The 21,107-nt window shown below is 43.9% G+C and overlaps 1 protein-coding gene across 4 annotated transcripts in view; it reads right to left on the bottom strand.

Moving 5' to 3' along the window:
• Positions 1-5,186: 5,186 nt before the first annotated feature.
• Positions 5,187-21,107, bottom strand: part of LOC143691860 (PALM2-AKAP2 fusion protein-like) — a 107,761-nt gene continuing 91,840 nt past the window's right edge. For 3 of the 4 annotated variants that reach the window (XM_077171773.1, XM_077171775.1, XM_077171777.1), the window contains exons 3-5: positions 18,233-18,411; positions 15,033-15,071; positions 5,187-8,760 (exon numbers count right to left, since the gene is read on the bottom strand). In XM_077171773.1, the coding sequence (XP_077027888.1) occupies positions 8,668-8,760; positions 15,033-15,071; positions 18,233-18,411 (311 nt within the window). In that variant the 3' untranslated portion in view covers positions 5,187-8,667. The remainder of the gene's footprint in view (positions 8,761-15,032; positions 15,072-18,232; positions 18,412-21,107) is intronic. The other variant, XM_077171774.1, reaches the window with a different exon arrangement.

Here is a 21,107-nt window from a genome sequence, read left to right as displayed (position 1 = left end):
ACCTCTGCCCATTCTGGGCAATGGTTTCAAAGCTCCTGATTAACTGCATGTGGGCAATGGGGAGACATCTCCCAGCCACTTTACCTATTTCAGCATGGCTTTGTACCTTGGTGGCCAGCCTAGAATGAGTGATCCTCTTGAAGGGAGGACTGCCAGCTATACTCACCTCCTGAAAGACTGCTATCACCAGTCGTTGCAGGACCTGAGACACTCCTGTTTGCTGAAGAGCAACAGGACACGGCTGAGGGTCACGTCACGAGCCCTCCAGAGGACTGTGCTGCTCTTGCTCTGCTGTAGATGAAGTTGTTTTGCTGCTGCAGGGCCAGGACCTTGTGTGGGGGATGTGGGATCACACCTCCCACTGCCACATGTGATGCACTTCCACACCACCACTTTCCAAGGGTAAATAGCTGTCACCTTCAGGGATTTTATGTTGGACTTCACCTCCAAGATGCCAGTGGGAACTATTAGCAGCTAGCAAGTCATGTCTGGCAATGAACTTTAGGGCACCCTCAGCAAGGACTCATAACCAGGGTAACCTAGGGCCTGGAGAATAAACTGAGCTCCTGACATTTTAAAACCACACTGATTTAATATTTCTATACAGGAAGGGAACAAGAGATTAAACAAGATTGGAAAAATAGAGCCCACTGAGGTACTGAAATGCTGGTTTGATCCTTTAGTAATCCTTAGTTTGATCCTTTATAATAAATTCCTTGGAAACACCCAGCTAAGCTTAGACTATATTGACATATCTTTTAATTTATAAACTCTTGAGTCCTCACGTCAATAAATTATGAGGCTCATGAACAATGATATCATTCAGCTATTTCCTGATTCCATTCTGCTGAAGACTGACCCAGCAAACAGAGGCTAAGGAGGACAGCTGAGCTGGATCTTGTCCACAACAGTCCAGACCTGGCAGCAGGTGAGACTTAGGCTGTAACTGACAAGAGCTTTTTTGTGGTTTCCAGAGAGCTTGGGTAAATATGCTTTTTGCTGTATACTTTCTACCCCTGCTGAAACATTGCCTGATCATGCTTTTTGCTGGCTTCTGAAATGGCTTCTTCCATGAAAAATTCCCATCAGCATAATTTCCCCTTATTTATCTTTCTGTTTTCCACTGTTTATACCACTCTGACCTGCATTACTAATCCTCACTTTCTTTATACAGCAAGTCCCACAAGTTGAAATTACCTTTTTCTTTGAAAACTACCCTCTGCACCACATACAAGCTCAGCCTGCCTTCTATTCAGCAGTTGTTTTCCTCAAACACAGCATTAAAGAAAAGCAGAAATCATGCCCTTTTGGCATGAGCAGTACAACAAAGAGAAGAATTTTGTTTCACGTGGCTCTCCCCCAATACCACTTCCAGTCAGTCCTACTAACATATCCTTATCATTTTATAGTATGCTGGCACAGGCTCAGTCCATGAGCTTCCAGCTGAGTTTAGTGCTGTGTGGCCCTCAAAGAGCAAGGCCCTTACAGTATATTGCTATCTAAGTGCTTTGGTACATTTGGATTTAGTCCATTTAAGGTTTATCTCATGGTTCTCAGTTTATCCATCTTCCATGGGATGGATAATAGGATGATTTGGCAAAGTGTAAATCCAGTGAAATACCTGAGGAGAGGAGACCAGCCTGGGAACAAGTCTGTCTGGAAGCTGATGGGGCCTTGCAGGCCTTGCAGGGGTGGTCAGTCAGGAGGCTCAGTGTAGGCAAGGTGAGATACCTCTGTGCCCATAGAAACCACCTAGTCCTGGTGCCCAAAACCAGCCATATTTTGGGGGTCAATAGCATCATGTGGAAATCAGAAGGGAGCAGCAGAAGGCAAGAAGATGGCAGGGAGAGGAAAAGGTAATATTGTGAAAGTCTGGGTCCACCTTGGGCTGGTGCTGTACCCCAAAACCATGGTCTTAGAAGCAAACAAGCCTTCTCAGAGAGTGAGCAAGTGCCCTACTTTAGCATCTTCCTTCTTTCACTCCAATTAAATAGGGCTGAATACTTTCTGCCACCTCCACACAATGTGGGGGTTAGAAAGCTGTCCAGCAAGTCAACTCCCATTGCATATCTGGAAACTCCACCTTTCTCCATGGAAGATAATGCTTCACAGAGACCTCTTTCCCCCATTCTAATGACTGCAATAATTTTGAACACTGCAACATTGTTGCCAGCAACACTTTGGAAACCTTATATAAGTCCTGTGAAAAGCTATTTCATCAAGGTCGTATCATTATCCATGTGATTATCCATGTGTTTTTGCTAATATTTTCCTGGTTTAGTGTGTTTCAGTTGCAGCTTGAGGACTTGATGCTCACTTTAATATAAGAAAGTTCAGATTTCTCAGATACTACAAGAGGAAGAAATACCTGTAGGGGTCATTTGAACATAAGCATCCTGGCTCACTCTGGGTCACCAGAGTAACACCCCAACGGGGACAGCACTGCCCTGGTGTGTCTGCTGTGGCTCAGTATGAAATCCTCCCCATTTTGTGGAGCAGTTTCCAGCCTCCTGCTCCTTCCCCCTGCTCTGCATCCACCTTCTCAGCCAGTAACAGTTCCCACAACAAGGGTTCAGTGCAGTAAGGTCCCTTGTCAAGTGTTCTGTGTGTCCAGCCATGGTCCTGCACCAAGCTGCCTGCCAAGGCAACACAGAGCCTGCAGCTGTTCCCAGCAGTGGCTTCCTGGCAGGGCTGGTGTGCCCCAGGAGCTCCCGTAGGAAGGGCCAGGACCAGGGCACTGGGTACGCATGCTAAGCACAGCAGCTTTTTCTGGGAATCCCAAGCGTCTCCCCATGGGAGGCTTGTGAGATGTGCCATGGCTCTTTTCCTATCCGCAGGAGGGCTTCCTGCATTAGTGGCAGGGGTGCTACGGCAGTGAGCTCGGCACTGAACGGGCCCTGGGGCTGGGGCATCGCTCAACACGTCCCTCCCACGTACTGGCTGCCCCGAGGATCTGTCTTCCAGGGCCCGTCCTTGGAAATGAAGCTCTCACCATGTCATTGCAATCCCACCTGCAGATGTCACTGGTGCCACACAAATCCCCACCACGCAATGCTCCCCGTGCTGTTTGCAGGAAGAGAATGGGACAAGGTAGCTTTGCACATTTTTCTTCCTTCATCGGTTTTCTTGCCGCTGCTCCCACACTCTAGATTGTAACAAGGCCTGAATAATTTCCAGCTCCTGGGGGCATACCATTCTCAATTCACTGCAAAGCTGACACATGCCTGGAGTGGAGCAGGAGCTCTCACACTGCTTGCCATGTTTAGTGCTTACTGCAAAAGCTCTGCTCCTAAAGACCCCATTGGTAAAGCAGTGGGTTATGATGCCAATTAATCGGTGCTCAGCCAGAGCTATCACCAGACCATGAACTCTAGATGGCATTCTTGTTATTTTTCTGCTGCTGCTTGTTTGTTGTTTAGCATTTTGTTTGTTTGTTTTCCCCCTCTGTTATTGCTGAAGTGACAGGATAGCCCTTGGATCTCAGTCTTGTGCCATGTGAAACACCAGGATGCTTTCAGCCTTTAGCCTGGGAAGGAGTGGAGGGCTGGATGCAGACTGCTAGTAGTTTCCTGCACTGCTCCCCCCAGTCAATTCAGCAGCTAGAACGTAAGTGAAAGTCTTTAGTGCTAAGTTCGTCCTTGTATTTGTAGTTCTGTCCCTCCACCCTGTTACAGCTTGTGCTGCTCTGACTTGCTTTCCTTACACTACAGATCCCTGTTTGTATGATTTTTTAAATGTCCTGTGCCCCTTCACAACTGAAAACACTGTATTGAATGCTCTCCCTCCTTTTAAAGCAGTTTCATCAAACCTGGCTCTGTAGAGGAGATTCTTTCCCTCTCCTTTTGCTTTCCTATTGTTCTGGGGCCCCTTAAAGCCACCTGAAACTAAATGAAGTGCAGTATCTTCAACTTCCATGGGGCAATGCCAGAAATTATTGATAAAATGCTCTTCTATAGTCCTTACTTACATAGTAAAAAACACCCTAAAGCTTGGCACATGCCATTTCAGCTATGCAATGGGGTGACAGGGACTTTAAATGGTCCTGAGTGTGTTATGAAACAGATAACAACATCTGATAACAGCAGAACGAACTGCAAAATTCCTGACCTGCTGCCACCCACTGGTGTCATTGAATTACTTTTGCAATGTCTGAATGCTCCCTTGCAAAAGTCCAGTTTTCACTTTTAATTCACTTAAAATCCAAAGAAGATGCCAAGGAGTTCCTTTTCCCACTGTGTGCCCCTAGTACACCATTCTTCTTGGCATAGAGAAAGGCAAGGCAGAGGAAGACAGAAAGCCTCTCCTATGTTGAGAAGACAGCAACACCTTTTTTTTCAAAGACAGAGGGACTGGAACTGGTGGGTAAATTTTCAAGCTTGTTCTCTAGCCCATTTCTTGACTTCCATTTACTACACTGGCAAGTAAATCAACAACTGATTTTCTCCATAGGCATTTCTGATACAATCTGCACAGGGAGAAGAGAGCTGGTGTTATGGAGAGCACAAACTGCAGGCAGCACTTGTTCCCTAGGCAACTCCCACCAAAATCACCAGTGTCCTCTGCTGCTTCCCACAGAGGGCTGTAATTAAATACTTGACTGTTCCCGGCACAGGGAGGGGCAGAGGCTGGCATGAACCTGGCTAGATCCCAACAAGTCCCTGTGGCCCTTCTGAGGTGCACCCAGTGCTCCGGCACCTCCCAGCTCTTGTCGGGAAAAGCTGGCAGCAGCTTCCTCACAGGGTCAAGGGAGGGGAACTCCCCTCGTCTGGCTGACCCTAAAGGGGGTGTGAGGGCCAATGGGCAAGCAGCTGGTTGCTGCAGCCAGGCGTGTGACAAATGGACAGCTGGCTGAAGGGTGTGCTCTGCCACACAGGACAGTGGGGCTCCTGCAGGGGTGAAGGAAGCAAGAAAAGAAAGGTCATGAGATTGATCATATTTGGCCTCTGCAAACCTCCACAAGCATGATAGTGGAAAAGAAATGTGCAGGGATGCTCTTGTTCCTGCAATTGACACCACTAAGTGGGGAGAGATCTCTTCCACCTCTAGACAAAGAGAGAGACAAAAGTCAAGAACCACAGGAAGAGACCGACTGATTGCCACGGGAGGCGGGACACAGGCCATTCTCTTACAGCTACGTGCAGCTTTCAGGGGCACACTTTCCTGCAATAACATGAAGAAACAGGCAGTTTTATAGAAACACAACACAGGTTTCTATTTTAATGAGAAAATAATTATATACTTGCATTGTAGGCCTCACAGTCACTATAAAACAGAAGCAGGATAACATTTAAGTGGTTAACATACAGAAAGCCAGGTATTGTTGAAACTGGTTGATAAGTCATGACAAAGATGCTGCCTTTTGGCTGCCTTTTGGTTGCCAAACAAGTCAAGACTAATCTATTCTCCCTCAGAAATGTCAGTACAGAGCAAGATGAAGCCCAAATCGGCAGCTTTAAAAACAAATTGTTCAGAAAACCTGCACTGTAACCTCAAACCAATTATATTCACAAATGCTAATGCTTAACTATTTTTCAATACACAGTTTCATTAAAACCAGTCTTTGCCACAGGAAAGGATCTGAGCATTTCTTTTGTGGAGACAAAGTTAACTCTGCAATAGTGCTCTTTTGTTGCATTTGATATAGTCATATATAGATAGATATGTATTACTGCTGTATACTTATAAACACCTAAGCTTGGTAGCATGCAAATGAAATAACAGAGGCAAGGAAACTGCATCTCACTCTTGTTACCACAGCACTAAATGTGCTGCTGACTATAAGTGTCCATAATTTCTGGAAGAGAAAAACTGCTGGGTGAAAAGTCTGTCCGTCCTGGACTGAAATACTTTTGTTGCAGGGGCTGAAAGGAAATGCTTCTATAACAGAGAACAAAGCATGAAAAGATGTCTTATGATGGCTAATTATTGTCACTGGCCTCCAGTGAGAAAGCTGGAAGGAAAAACAGGCTTACAGACTAAAGAAAATAAAGATGCAAGTTCCTGGGAAGGTAGTCCAGGGTTGACCCCGCTTTCAGGAGCAAATACTGGGGGAAATCTGATGAGTGCCATTTACTGCGAGACCACCACACCACAAAGGCCATCTCCTATTCTCAGGAAACTCCTTTTTCTCTCTTAAGCTCTCCCCAAAGGCCAAGAATCTTCTTGACACAGGTTTGTGGGGCTCACATCTGCAGCTACGTGACATATGGTCTCACTAGTGCTGCACTGGTGCTGGTGGCTTTTCCTACAGCTGCATGGCAACAACCCACCCTGAGACAGGAATTGCCCTTGATTCACCCTTGATTACCACGCCTGAAAAACAGGTCCACTTCATTAGATACATGACTCCTTCACAGGCATGGAACCTCCCCATGGTGCCTCTCCTTGAGATAAGCTCGCTGCCCTCATCACAGTGAACTCTTGGTTCAGCAGGTCTTCTTCAGTTCAGTAGGACTTACAGGGGACAGGGAAAGAACTGAGTCAATGGGTAGATATAAATGTATTTTACTACAGTTCCCTAAAAATAAGCCTGAAAATTATAAGTGTCCATGGACAGAAATCACATGCTGGAGGAACTGAAGTGTGGTGGTGGTGAATAATTTGGTTGCAAGTTCTGTGTTTGTTTAAAAAAAGCACCAGAAGTATGCTCACAGTATCGGTACTCATTTTAAATAAGTTCACTGTTTCAGGATAAAACAGCACAGCAGGTCATGAAACCAAGGAATGGCTTAGGGAGGACACAGTATTCTGGCTGATGACTTTTTAAAAGATACCGAAATAATAACTGATTATAAAAAAGAAAGAATATTTTTTAGAGAAAAAAGGCTTTGATGCTTTTTTTCCCATCACCTCCCAAATTTTGTTTTCTAGTCCAGAAATTATGGTTCCCAGTTGTAAAATATTCCTATTGTATTGCTTGGTGATAAGAAAGAGTAAACCCGCAGCCTCTATACTACATACAAATACAAAGCACAAGAATAAATACCACATTTCTTTTCCTAATTGTCAGCTTACAAAACTGGTCAATACTTTGCAATTGTGACTCATGCAAATACCATGTTGGGTCAAATTTTAATATCACAAATACTGCATTAACTCAGTGCCTTATTTTTATATCCCCTTTCGGAAAAAAAAAAAATAGCACTCACCCCTATAGCTGGTAAACAGCTGTGGAGAAAATAATCAGTGCACGCACTGCCATACACTTTGTGGTATGCCAGCCTCATGCACTCCCCCACACACTCCCACACACTTCCAGACACTCCCACACACACACACACACACACACACACACACACTAATCCTTCACTGCTGATCCCAAGCCTAAGCAATAACTAAAGGCTCTATGGTTTGCTTGTAGCGCTGAAAACACTGGCTGAACAGCTAAAATAATATTTTCTTCCCTTGTTTGCTCTTCCTTGCTCATTCCTTCCAACTCATTATGCCCTTTAGCTTTTTTGTTGCCTGGAAACGTGAAGACTTTCACAAAGCACTCTACTTCAAAGGCTTTTTAAGTTGTATAAATATAGTTGAAGACATAACTCTCTTCCTTCTTTATTTCATACCTCTTTCTAGGCCAGAGTCTGGCTTAGTTCATTTATTGCCTCATTTAAAAATTAAATGTCCTTTATTTGTATCCCTTTCCCACTACCTTTCTACTTCAAATTATCCATCTTCAAAGATTTTACACATATGCCATTCTTTCCCACCCCACCATCAAAAAATAGTTGTCATTGCTAAATACAGATTTTCTACTTAGAAACTTTGTTGCGTAAATATGCTCTGAGAACCTGGAGCTCAGGTGATATTGCAAGCATATAGGATCCTAAAGCTAAGGTAATCCATTTGGCTTAGCTCTCATCCCCATCTATTCCACTCCTAAATTGTGATGGCTTGTGTTTGCAACACAAGGATTGTTTGACTGAGTTTGCTGGATTGTACATTTGCAGTAACTGCCTCCCTGTTTGTTGGGTTTTTCTTGTTTTAAACAGATAAATTGCTAGAAAGGGGAGCAGAACCCACCCCCCCCCCCCAAAAAAAAAAAAAAAAAACACCAACCAACCCAATCCCAAACCCAACCCTTCAGTCTCCTCAAAGAAACAGAACAGAGGGCAGTATCTTTGTGTTTTGTGGCTGGATAAGAGTGTGCCGAATTAATGCCGACAGTCTTGTGCAGCGGCTGTGGGAGGCGAAGGAACTGCAGGAGGTTCTGACAGGAGCTACCGTGGTCCTGGGGACAAGCAGGGCTGGCAATTCAGTCAGCGAGAAATACAGGTGTGAGCCCTGGCTGCAGACTCCTCCACGAATCACTTCCCGACACGTGCCTGCAGCCTGTCTGGTCCATGGGCGCAATCACCCTCTTGTGCCCACCCCAAGGCCTCCCACCCCCTGCACCCTTCTCCATTGCATTATTTCAGAGGGGAGATGGAGAGAAGAAAAAGGGGCTGTTTTCTAGGTGTGTTTTTCCTGTAGTTTTAGGATTGCCAGGAGCTGGATCATTTCTGTGTCTATGTGCATCGAGTTTCTTGTGTATTTAATAAATATTGGACTAAAATGCTGCTGCTTTCACGGTGGGTTTTTGTGTTTGCTTTTTTTTTTTTTTCTTTCTTCCTTTCTCATTTTTTTGGTTCCGGCACGCCTGGTTGCTGTCTTCACACTGCAGAGTGGTTATTCATCCTCCTCTCGGTTGGCATAAATGCCAGCTTCCCAGCGCAACGCCAGAGCACTCTTCCTGCGGTTCACCCTGGTTGCCTCCAGGACCTGGTCAGGAGAGAAAAGGAAAGCACAGGATGTCACTCAGCTGGCCCTGCCCTCAGGGCGTCCCACACTGCACCCAGGCAGGCAGAGACCAGCCAGGTGGGCAGGGACCAGCCAGGCTGGCCCTCCCACGGGGCTCCAGTGCCACACCCTGTGCAGGAAGGAAGACATGCAATGGAAGCACTCGCTGGTGTGAGAGAGGGAAGATGGCACACAGGAGCAAAGCCACACCACAGGAGGACAGAAGTGGTAGGAGTTGTCTGGCAGCATCCGGCTCTCTGCAAGGGAGCCCCAGCTGACCTCTACCAGCCCAGCTGCACTTGCCCTGTCCAGGTCTTGGTCCTCTCCCCAAGGCCAAGTTTAGTTTAGTTTCAAACTAAAACTGCAGGAGCCAGCAAGCACCCTGCAGCTTTGTCCAGAGTCTGCTCTGGAGCTGCACATGAGGCCCAGGAAGCAGCCAGCCACCTCTTTCAGCACATCACCCTCTTGGGCAGACTTGGCAGCAGTGCCTGCCCCCAGCCCCTTCTCGTGGTCGTGGGGCTGCAGCTATGGCACACTGTGATCAAAGTGAAAAATCCTTGAGGGAACAATCACTCCACGCACATGTGAAAGGATATTTACATGAGGAAGGCCTACAAAGCCTGGTACAAGATGGGCCTGATACATTTATATGTATTTCATATACACACATCATACACACGGGTACATGCACACACTGTATCTATTTGTACATATGCACACACACGAACAATTAAATAAAAACGTAAGAAACAGTTTTGACACGTGTTTTGAGAAAGTCAAAAAGAAAAGAGACAACATCAAAAGGCATTATTGTGATGTATCTGAGGTACTCCTCAGCAAATAATGCATGGCTGTGGGTGTTTTTCACAGAGCAGAATGAGATATAAAGGGGCCTGGAGCCTTCTTACAGAAGCACACGACAGTGTTATTTTCTAACCAACACTGAATAACAGCTCCATGATGAAACTACAGAGCTGGCAATGTCAATTGTCCTCAGTGTGTTTTAACCATCTCTCCCAAAGAAGCAAGCTTTTGAAGCTTTTTACGTCAGTAAAAAAAAATCCCACAACAAATACATGACTTTTCATTGAAGCAATGCTGGCCATCCCTCATCACTAATGCTTCCTGCAAGCTGCTCTGCACAATCCCTGACTGCAGAAGAGTAGATGACCTTTTGAGATAGGATGATGGTATTTTATTCTTCTGTGAAGAAAGTCACATGCATTGAGGACTTAAGCCTTGACTAGAACGAAAGTAAAATTATTCAAGACTAAAGAAATTCTTCTTCCAGCTTATGACAAGCTGTGGTTGGAAGAATACATACTGTACCAGCAGTATCAGAAAATCAGCTCTGACTGCCAGCTGAAATTACAGGCCACTGTAACTTTGCTTATGGGAATGAGAATGCACTACTGCATTTATGCCAATTGTAACCTCTAGATCTTCATTCAGGAGCTGAAGATAGGACAGAGTTTGCCAGCATTAGTATTTCTTTGCCCTCTTAGTTTCTTTTGACTATAACTGAACAAGTCAAAGACCTAAAGATAAAATCTGGCCAACAGAGATGAATTTTAACAAAAACTCCATCTCATTCTCAGCACTGACCAAGGCTACAAAGTTAGTCCAGTTCCACTAGTGGGATTTTGTTCTGAAATTCTGCCCAAAATCATGCTTCCTCTTTTTGCAGAACCACCACCAGAAGGAGGGACCAGGGCTGAGTGGTTTCTGTTTTTCCTAGCAGAGGTGCAAATGTGCTCACAAGAAAAGGAAAAGAAGGAGAGGAGAGGAGAGGAGAGGAGAGGAGAGGAGAGGAGAGGAGAGGAGAGGAGAGGAGAGGAGAGGAGAGGAGAGGAGAGGAGAGGAGAGGAGAGGAGAGGAGAGGAGAGGAGAGGAGAGGAGAGGAGAGGAGAGGAGAGGAGAGGAGAGGAGAGGAGAGGAGAGGAGAGGAGAGGAGAGGAGAGGAGAAGAGAGGAGAGGAGAAAAAGAAAATAATCAGTAGGAAAAAATTGGTCTGAGACATCAGTCTGTAAGAGGTGTACTGGAGTTACTCCCACTGCAGAATGCCTAAACCAAGAAAAGACACCTCAAACTGAACAATGGAGAAGCAAAACTGGGAGTGGGTATCAGTGCATCATTCAGCATAAATTTCAAACTAAAACTGCCACTATGTTTTTAAATAAAGTCTGTGGAATTTGGTCTGCAAAGTATGCCAGCTGAAAATAAAATGGATTTTGCATAGTTTAGAACAGCCTGAAATCAGCAGCTTCTTTGCTGGACATCACAGTATTTGGATGGTCCCTGGTGATGGATTGCAACAGTCAGGACACCTGAACTTTGAAGATTCTCACTTTGGACCAGTCAGCTTCTATTTGTCTTCAAAGATGGCAATGGGGTTTCTTCCATTTATCCCTGGTCTGCACAGCTACCCCACAGTTTGTGAGCTTCTACAGATGCTGCTGGGTCTCCAAGCAAAACTGTATCCAGATTCATATCAGAGGTACCATGAGGGCATAGCGTGTGAATTTGCCCCTTACAGGAAATCAAGTCTGGCTCAGTATTAACACTAAATGGTACAGCATATAAACTAAAGATCCTTTTGAATAGTTATTCCAGAACTATTCTTCTATCTATTGAAAAGAGTGTTTGACCTAAAACAACCCTTGTTTTTACAAGGCTGTGACAGTTTTAGACCCTCTAGAGGAAACAGTGGCATAATTATAGCATGCAACTAGAATGACTGAGTGGGGAATTGGGACTCCTCAATGGAGCAATGAAATCATGACCCAGGAAACTGCTTGCCTAAAAACAGCCAACTATCTCAATTTTGAAATAAATTTGGCCGGTATCGGGGCTGACTCTAGACCCATAATGAGTGCAGCACCACCAGGCTCTCCACAGCAAGTCAAAAATGCTATGTCAATGCTTCACAAGCACCCTCCTTGATAATGCCCTGCATCAGCTGAGTGGGGGCAGGCAGGGCAGATTGGTGCTCAGGGGGTCTGTCCTAAGGCAGCCAAGGGCCACAACTTCAGGAAGATCATGAAGCAGGTGCTTCACTTAAGCTTGGGCTCCTTCAGCCTGTGAACTATGTCCTATTGAAAAGGCCAAACCAGGGAAAAAAGCAATGTTACATAAAATGTCTTATTTGGCAGAGGTGATTTGAATACCAGCTGTAGTAGAAGAGGAAGAACTTGGAGGGCAGAAGTAGGTGTGAGGGAAAGACAAAAGATATGCAGGGCTGTAAGAACTGCTCTTCGCCTCTCTGCAGAAAATGTCTTTATGGATCTTGTGGTTGCAGCTCAAGGTCTCATTAAGAATTGCAGAAGGTTCTTTCCTTGAAGATTTAATTTATTTTTTGAGGATTTTGGGGAAAAAATTGTAACAGCTGCCACTTTAAGGTGGCATATGAATAATTTTTCTATCCATCCTAGAGATGGAGACTTTCCATCATCATTCTGAATTTCCCATCATCAGATTTTACAAACCCAGCACACAGCTTACAGCTTTAATAAGTGCTCTCTTACTGACAACAAGAGTAAGCAATATATATATATATTCTTTAGCCCAAATAATATTTATCACAGTCACTGAAATAGTGGTGTTATTTTTGAGTAATCATAAAACTGACTGCTATACAGTACACGACAATTTTTGTTGAACAGTAGTAGCAGAACTGATGTGGAAGTGAAACAGTTTTTCTGAGGTTTAATATTTAACTGATTCTTTCCATCTGAATCTGGAAGAACTAAAAGAAGAAGAGAAAGCAGAAAATGCAAAGGTCTGCATGTCTAAAATCTGTAAGTACTAGGTGAAAAAGTTGCTGCAGAAAACACATTCATGGAGCACAGTGTGCATAAAGAGATGGAAGTGCAAATGCAGGCAAGAGGCTGCCTGCTCCTGCAGATGTGAGTGTTCCTGCTCAGGAATGATAAACTAAATGCTTTAAATGCTGGAACTACCGAGAGAACATCTATTTCTTCTTCAGGTATTTTCTTTACTGTACCCACTTAATGCTGTTTACTGAATACCCAGACTGCTAGTAAACACAGTAAGGAGCTGGGTATCTGAGACTTAAAATTTGTTTACTTGAAACAAGACAGTGGCAGTATTAAATTGCTGCTTCTAAGTATTAAAACATGAACTGTGTGCCCCATGCCATCAAATCTGGTATCATCAAATCTAGTTCATCTTCTGTTTAGTAACACAAAACTTTTCAGCAGTAGCCTTTAATGTTACATAAATCACCTTACTGCAGTTATCTGCTACAGCATGATTGGTATTACGGAAACTCAAGCTAGTGTCCTGTACATTTGAATGTATGTATAGGTGTAAGGCCAAAACCAGAGGGTTCTGAAGATAAAAGTATCCTATACAAGGGCATGCACTTAGGTCTCTTTAAACAGCAATGGGGTGTGCTGCTATTACAGGCGGCAGGAATCTGGGGGAGATGCAACACATCACCCTAATGAAGCCGGATGTAGCTGCTGTGGTAGCTGAACTTCAGCATTTACTGTGCCCTGCTGGGGGGTTGTGTTCTGCTTTCCAGAGTGGAGCTGTCAGGATGACTGTGTGGATGCCCCTGCTCCCAAGCCAGGGCAAGCACAGCTGGCACAGCTACAATGATTAAAAAACTGGGCCACCTGCCTGCACCAAAGTGCATTTTGGTAGGCTCTGGTGAACAGGAGACACAGGTCAGCTGTGGGGTTAGTAGAGAGTAGGGGCATATGTGCCTTGAATCTTGCTGTTGCTTCTGAAACAACCTGCCTAGTTTCAGCTGAAGATTTCCAGTGAGAATCATCGCATGGTTTCTTCAGTTTGAGGATGGATGCTGGGGAATAGCCAGAGAACATACTTTCACCTTTCATACTTTCACATGAGGAATTGCTGTGTCCTACAGTATTTTTTATTTCTAGCCCCTTTCCCATTCATACACACTCTTCTTCAGCTCCTTACTCTTTGTATCATTACCGTAACACAAGGTGGGCACAAAACTCTTCCCAGCAGAAGACCATGGCCTGGGCCTGTAAAAACTACACCTGAACTGCCTCTCACACAACATTGAACACTCTGATCACTACCTGCTGTTCACAAATCTTGACTTAGATTATTGTGCATATATTATGGAGGAGAAAAGGCACAACCTCTGTTTAAACCAGGACTCTGAAAGCACACTGCTCTGATACTGATTTAACTTACACAAAGATCAATCACTGGCTTGTATCAGTGTGATAAAACTTACTATAAATTATTTAATGAATAGGAAATGGCTTGTCTTTGCTTTACTCTCCAGGTCAGAAAATGTTCATGTACTTGTCTTGAGGTAGCTGATGTGGTCAAATATATTATGAAATAGAAAAAGAAATGGAAGATTCAGGCTTATAAAAAAGTGCTGATGTTGGACAAATGAGTATCCGTCATTACCACAATCTGCAGAGAAAATTACAGGCATTTGAAATACACATATTACCGAGCACCTCATTAACAAACATGGCAGAAACAAACATTGTAGTTAGTATCAACTACCTGCTCTTTAAATTACTTACTTTGGCAAAGTCCAACTTTGGGGGGTGTAAGGACTGTGCCAATTACTACTTTGCTTAAATACTGAATGTCACTGTAAATACCCTTTATTTGGCAGATTTGGGTTTATTCCACCCTCAGACAAACACTGATGCTAAGTTGTGGAACTGTGATCAGTCATCACATCACAACAGACAAGGACAAGGAAAGGTTCACAGTATGAAACAGACTGAGGCCATGCACTCGGATCTGACTCTTCCACAGAACAAAGGATGGTGTGCAAGTTTTTTTTATAAAATACTAGAGATTTTGATAGTATTAAATATATTGTAATCAAAGATAAAGGAAAGCCATGGAAGTTTCATGCAGCATCTGAAGACACTTGGATCCCAGATTAGCTTTGCAGCTAAATAAATAGTAAGGGGGATTAAGGGGAAGTTCTTGTTTCTCACCTCAGGAATGCTGCACTCCCAGGCAACAGCTCCCATCCCTTTAATTACAACCCCTCCCATGCCATAAATTGTAACTAGAATCCAAGGGTTAGAAAACCAGCCACAAAAATATTTGCTGATGAGAGTATACGGGAATATCACACACACACACACACACACACACACACATATTTTTTATATGAAATGTCACTGGCACACACTATGAAAATGACAACTGCAGCAACGTGCACTTGGAATCACCATGCAAGAAGAAGCAAAAATAAACAAGCACTTGAAAAGTACCTCAGAAGTAACCTTGCTAGACAGTAATTTACAGGTGTACTGGTAGAAAGGGAAAAGACCAACATTAGTACATTGAACAAGCATGTTATAACTAGGAAACAAGAACAAATTACAAAAATTCTAAGAACTGGCACATTCCACAGTATAAAACTTCAAGCAACTTAGTGTCATAAAAAATAAAAAGTAAAGATTAGCCAGTTGGTGTTATTTTAATGTTGTTGCTTGGCCAGTCTCAGTCTTGTTTACCATCAGTGCTTGACCCCTTTCCTTGCTGCTGCTTTTTCTCTTTCACTCATCTCCTGAAACCTGAACTGCAACACACCCTCTGGAAGAAACTGCCCCCCTTCCTGAGCAGCACAGCTCTTCCAAGATGTGCTTGATTTGTCCTCTCTGAAAGGCATAACCCACAAGTCACGTTGTAGCCACTAAAACCACCGAAGCCAGACATGAAACAGAAGGTGGTGATGCCTGAAGGAGAAACTACAGAGGGTAAATGCCCTACAGAAACCACCCTCCTGTCTTTTGTTGTGTCTTACACAGGATGAAAGTGGATCTCTGTACATCAGTACTGCTGGTGTGCTCAGCATGAAAGGGAGTTCCCATGGACATGAAACCTTTCCAGAAATCTCTCCATTCAGGAGACCATGGCTGCTGTGCCAGGCACCCTGACAGCTTCCAGTACTTGAGGAAGTGTCTGGTTCTCCTCACTCACATAGAGAGACGCTGAGCCACATTCAGCTCTCAGGACATAATGCTCCAAGAAGCAGCTGCCTGTCTGGTTGTCAGTTATGCTGCTTCTCCTGCTGTATTTAATGTATTTTTAAAAACAGTGCAGTGATTGGCTGTTTTGTTTCTTTAGTTACACAAACACCGTTTCCTGAGAACACTGCTCAAATGCTCTCTGCTGACAAATTAAAGCTATTTGGTTTTTAAATAAATAGTTGCTTAGCCTGGACTACAAAATATTCACTCAAACTGACAGTGGTACAAGTGCAGCACTTCTTATTAAAATTATGCCATTGACAGGCAAAGGCAATGGCAGAGTTGTTTACCAAAGGATAGTGGAAAAAGCCAGGGAAAAGAAACAAAACACTCTCACTCATGTCAGGAAGTTCTCTCTGGGCTCTGCAGGACACAGACATCTAATTGGATTTGGGTGGGCAGCAAAAAAATCTTGTTTGGCTTTATGCAGTGGGCTTACAGAAGAGGAGAATTGACGACGAACCTCAGCTCTGTGGGACACTGGTGTGCACTGGGACTTTTCAAATTCACTGAAGCCTTGAATATTCATGCCAGAAAAGGATCTATCCCACAGGTTGTTTCAGTGGCACCAATGCCCTGGCAGTGCATCTTTGGGTTGTCAGTGGCTGGGCAGCTTTAGCAGCAGTGGAGAGCTGAGATGGCACCCAGAGCACACCTCTGTGGTCAGATACTGCCCAGACCACTGCCCAGCATTCTGGACAGGACATCACTTCAAACTGTAGCAGAGACCAGGCAACTGTGGCCAGTCCACCTTCCAGGGAGCATGTGTGCAGCTCTGCAAGCACTTGAGGAACTGTGCTCAGGTAAATAAATGAGCAGGACCTAAGATTCCAGCCACAAACTACCACTTCACAGGCTGGGCAGGTGACCTTCACTCTTCACAGGGGCAGAGGAAGAGCACAGGGTGAGTACAAGCTGAATGCCACCCCATCAGCAGAGCAGCTGCTCTGAAGTTCGCAACCACCAGGCCAATGATCTTGATGTGGGACTCCAGTGCTGGTTTGCACAGTGGGTGTTTTATACCCAATTCTTTTTAATGTTGCTCTCAGCCTCTGCAAAGGTCATGAGTGTTGCCCTGCAAGCCTCTGAGCACCTTCAGGGACAGATGCTCTGGGGAGATGCCAGGAAACAGCACCCACCAGAGCAGGTGGGACCACCCCGTTTTCACTGGGTGCTTTGGGGAGGGAGAGAAACCAGAGAGTGGCTCCTTCCTAAGATGTGGCCCCAAGACGCCACTGCCAGAACGAGACATGCTCCTGTGCACAAACTGGTTTTCTATTTGCTGTAGAAGTCTGATGGGCAATGGAACCTTGCTCATCAGCGGCCTCAGTAGAATAAGGGACCAGAAATTCAGGTGTGCACAGGAAACAAATCTATCTGCATTTTTAGTTAGCCAACAAAAGTACAACAGGACCCCTCCATATTGCATTCCTTCTGATTTTTACTGCCTTTTGTTACTGTGCAATATCCACAAGCAACTAAAAGCTGCCACACTAGTGCAATACTTGTGTTACAAAACTTCGCTTACATCTATACCCCTAATAAGAGCCTGCCTTTAGTGAACATTACTAGAAAGCAGTTTGTTGGAGCATCCTTGGCAGTAGGGTCATTGTTCAGCCATCTTTGGGAAATGTCTGGAGGACTTTGGCTGCTTCAGCAAACACTGACTCTGACACTGAACTTGTATCTTACTACCTTCTGCACTCACTGCACAGGAATAATGACTCTGAATAAGAAACAGCTCATGCTCTCTTAGGAAAAAGAAATTTTCCTGAATTTTGATACTTGCAGTTAAAAAATCTGTAGCTCTTATTACTAGTGTCTCTAATATAGACTACCTTAATTCAGAAACACCTTAATTCAGATGAACTCTACTACTGCGTGTGTGGAAGGAAGACAACAAATCCAGCAACAACATACCAGCTGTTAAAGGATCCAAGTTAACTCCCAGTCTAGTTCCACAACTGCTGGTTTCTGGGGAAATTATCAACTTACAGTGAAGACTGAGCCCACTTGGATTGGATTTTGGGGATTGGGGGGGGGGCAGTCTACAAACACAGATGTGAATACATGCTTGATCCACAAATTTCAATGCACCACTGAAATAAACCATTGGAGGGTCCTGGTGATGTGTGAATTAACAGAATCTGCCAATTACAGGGCAGCTACACACTGCTCTTATTATTAGTTAACATAATTAGCGAAAATTAAACATAATATGAGCTGCCTTTAATATTTGTAGTGACACACTCTTCCTTTTCACTGGCCTGTATCCTTCTGTTTTGAACACCTGCCCCTTGCAATGTGTTAAAATCCTTACCCACTTGCAAAGTGATCTGATCAGATTCTGGTGAAATGACCTTTCTCAGTGTCTGTTGGTTCTTGCAAGTCATGGTCTCTATCACAGAGCATAAAGGAAGAAGGAGAACGGCGCTTACCGCACTGTCGTCCATCCTTTCTCGTCTCTTGGTTTTGTGTGTTTCATAATCCTCCATCAGGGTCTGCATCAGGTTCTTGGGTCGCTGGGCTCCTGCAGACTCCTCGGGTGGAGGGTCCAACTGTGAGGCAGGGCCTTCTGTGATGGAGGATGGAGGAGGCTTGATCTTCTCTATCTTCCCTGCAATGACATGAAAAAGAATGACCCCTTCTAAGCTGAGGACTCACAAATTGTTTACCAAAGATGACAGCTGGAGAAGCATTTCCAGCAGATTTTGAATGAGGAAACAGTTTGGAATGAAGTCTATGAAACAATCTGGTAAATCAGGATGGTCATAGACTTTAAAAAAATTCTCCCTCTTCCTGTAACCCACTACAAAATCTTTTTACAAAACCACCGTTTACAAAAGTACCTGTTTGAAATACCTGTTTCCTCCTACAGGATACATTTCTGTGATTTGAAAATGTTTGTAAGATTCTGGAAAACCACAAGACGATTTTTTTCTTGCTCAGCCAGTGCAACACAGGGACCATGCACAAGACATCCAAAGAAGGCATCTTGTTAAACACAGCTGCCTTCTCTTTTTCCAGTGCTTTTTATCTGCTTTGTAAGCAAGAAGGGCTTTGGGTCGATCCTCAGTGCTGCTCTTCCCTGCAGCATTTTCCTGCAGGTTGCAAAGAGTGCTTCTGTGGCAGAGGAGGATCAGGTTTCTGTCCTATAAACTCTTGGTTCAGATAGGGCCTTTGATTCCCTCCTGGTTGAAGGAAAGCCAAAGAGAACTCATTTTGCTCTCTGGCAGAGTCCATTGCATCCCATGGAAGGTTACTGTTTTGAGCACAGTGACCCCAAAGGCAGGTAAAAGGCACTCCAGGACAAGCCTGTAAGCTGCAGGAGGACTCACAGGTGGACAACCCATACTTCTTTGGGAAGGACAGCCTGACTTTCTCATCATCAGGCGCTGACTTGGGGTGAACCACCCATCATCCTGCTGGGAAGAATGAGGACGACAGTGGCAGGTCATGGGAATGATATGTGGGGGTTCTCAGCTGTGACGGGAGAAAGAAATGCTGAACCAAAATCACGTTTCCTTTTCCATCGGACCATCATCAACTCTTTCAAATAAGACACTTCAATGAATGTAAAAAAAATACCATGAAAAGAGAAAAATACCCACTGCAAACCCCTTAAAAATAAATGAAATAATCAGAAGGATCATGCTGATTTTTAGGAAACTTGTTGATAAAACATATGAAAACCCTAGCTGGTTCTTCAAAAAGCGTCATGACAGTTGCAGCCACTAGAGGGCAACCTTGAAATCTCCTGTAAAAATCAACACGATTTATTCTTGAAAGTAGAAGTGAGCCAACACTCCAGAGGTATTTTTACAAGAACTTCCCCTGCCAGGGTTTTCCATTTCTGATCAGTGTTAAAAAACCCAGCATGATTAGTTTCTCATTAATTTAAGCTTAATTTTAGCTTAATTTAAGCTTAATGAATTGGGCAGTGATGAGGATAGGAATCCATCCTTTTTATAACACTCTACCAGAGACTGAAGGGGGAGCTTCTATGAGCACAGGCTCTTCTCTGGGTTGCATCAAAACTTGCTCCACAGATAAAGAGGAGTTGTGCTGCCAAAGCAGAGACCAACAATAGGTCCTGAGCTGCCCAGCTGCACCCATGTGTGAAGCTTAGACTGATCAGCAGCAGAGACTTGAAACTACTGACACCCTGCCAATTAGGCCCACTGGGTAAAAAAGTGTGGTGAAAATGAAAGGCCTGATTAAGGGTCAGATATCTTGGTGATTAAGGACTTCATCCTTACACTAGTAATTGCCTTGGATGGATGTACGTAATGGGGGAAGAATGAGGCTTCTCAGATATCTGCCAAACTTGTACCTTCTCCAGGGATACATACACACACCACAAGATGCTCAAATCTACAAACAAGCCTAATGGCTGAAAAGAGATCCTTTCATTCCCTTTCACCTGGAAAACAATGCAAATTGTAGGTTTTGGGGATTTCCATTTAAGAAAGGGGAAATCTTCATGGAGGGCTGTTTGCCCTGGACGCAAGGCCCATCAATTTCGATTATCACAGATGAGAAAAACATTAATGTTGGAAAAGACCTTCAAGAAATCATTGACTCCAAGCTTTGTATTGCACGTACATATATATATATATATATATATATATATATATATATATATATATATATATATACACAATATATGTACACATATTATACATATCTGTATTTATATGAAGGCTACAGCATCCCAAATCTATAAACGCACATTTACTTAGAGATGCTGGTGAAAATTTTTTAAGACATTTGCATAGCAGAGACGAATTTTCAAAGTAAGACATTTCAGCAGGAAACCAGTCTGTGCTGGACTCAGGGGATTGCCTAAGTACATAAAAAAAAAAAAAAAAGATTCCTCTAGTAACACACAGCCTCATTACCACTCCTGGTGAAATGTGGGCTTCTCTGCTCTTCTTGGGCACCAGGTGAACAATGCAAATATGCAAAACCACAAACAAGGAAACAGTAAATAAAGTGTGTCTCAAAGATTCTCTCACTTCATAGACATCCTCCACTAGGGAGGGAGTAAGAAAGCAAAGGACAAATGAACTGGGTTAGTATGTTGTTAAGGCACTCCTGGAAGTATTCTGGGGATGACTGATGAGCACTCCAGAGAAATCCCTGGAGAAAATCATTAACTTTCTTATTTTCATACCAGTGCCTATAAAAGGGTAAGGAAACAGCATCTTCCATGAACATTTCTACTTTAGGCTTTCTCATAATTCTGATTTTAAGAGGGAGTTCATACATATGTATTATATCTGATCCTTATTCTGCACATGCATACAAGGC

Source organism: Agelaius phoeniceus, chromosome Z (assembly GCF_051311805.1).
Source record: "Agelaius phoeniceus isolate bAgePho1 chromosome Z, bAgePho1.hap1, whole genome shotgun sequence".
Taxonomy (NCBI): domain Eukaryota; kingdom Metazoa; phylum Chordata; class Aves; order Passeriformes; family Icteridae; genus Agelaius; species Agelaius phoeniceus.
Note: the sequence above shows the minus strand (reverse complement) of the source record. Positions and strands in the feature narration are given on the sequence as shown.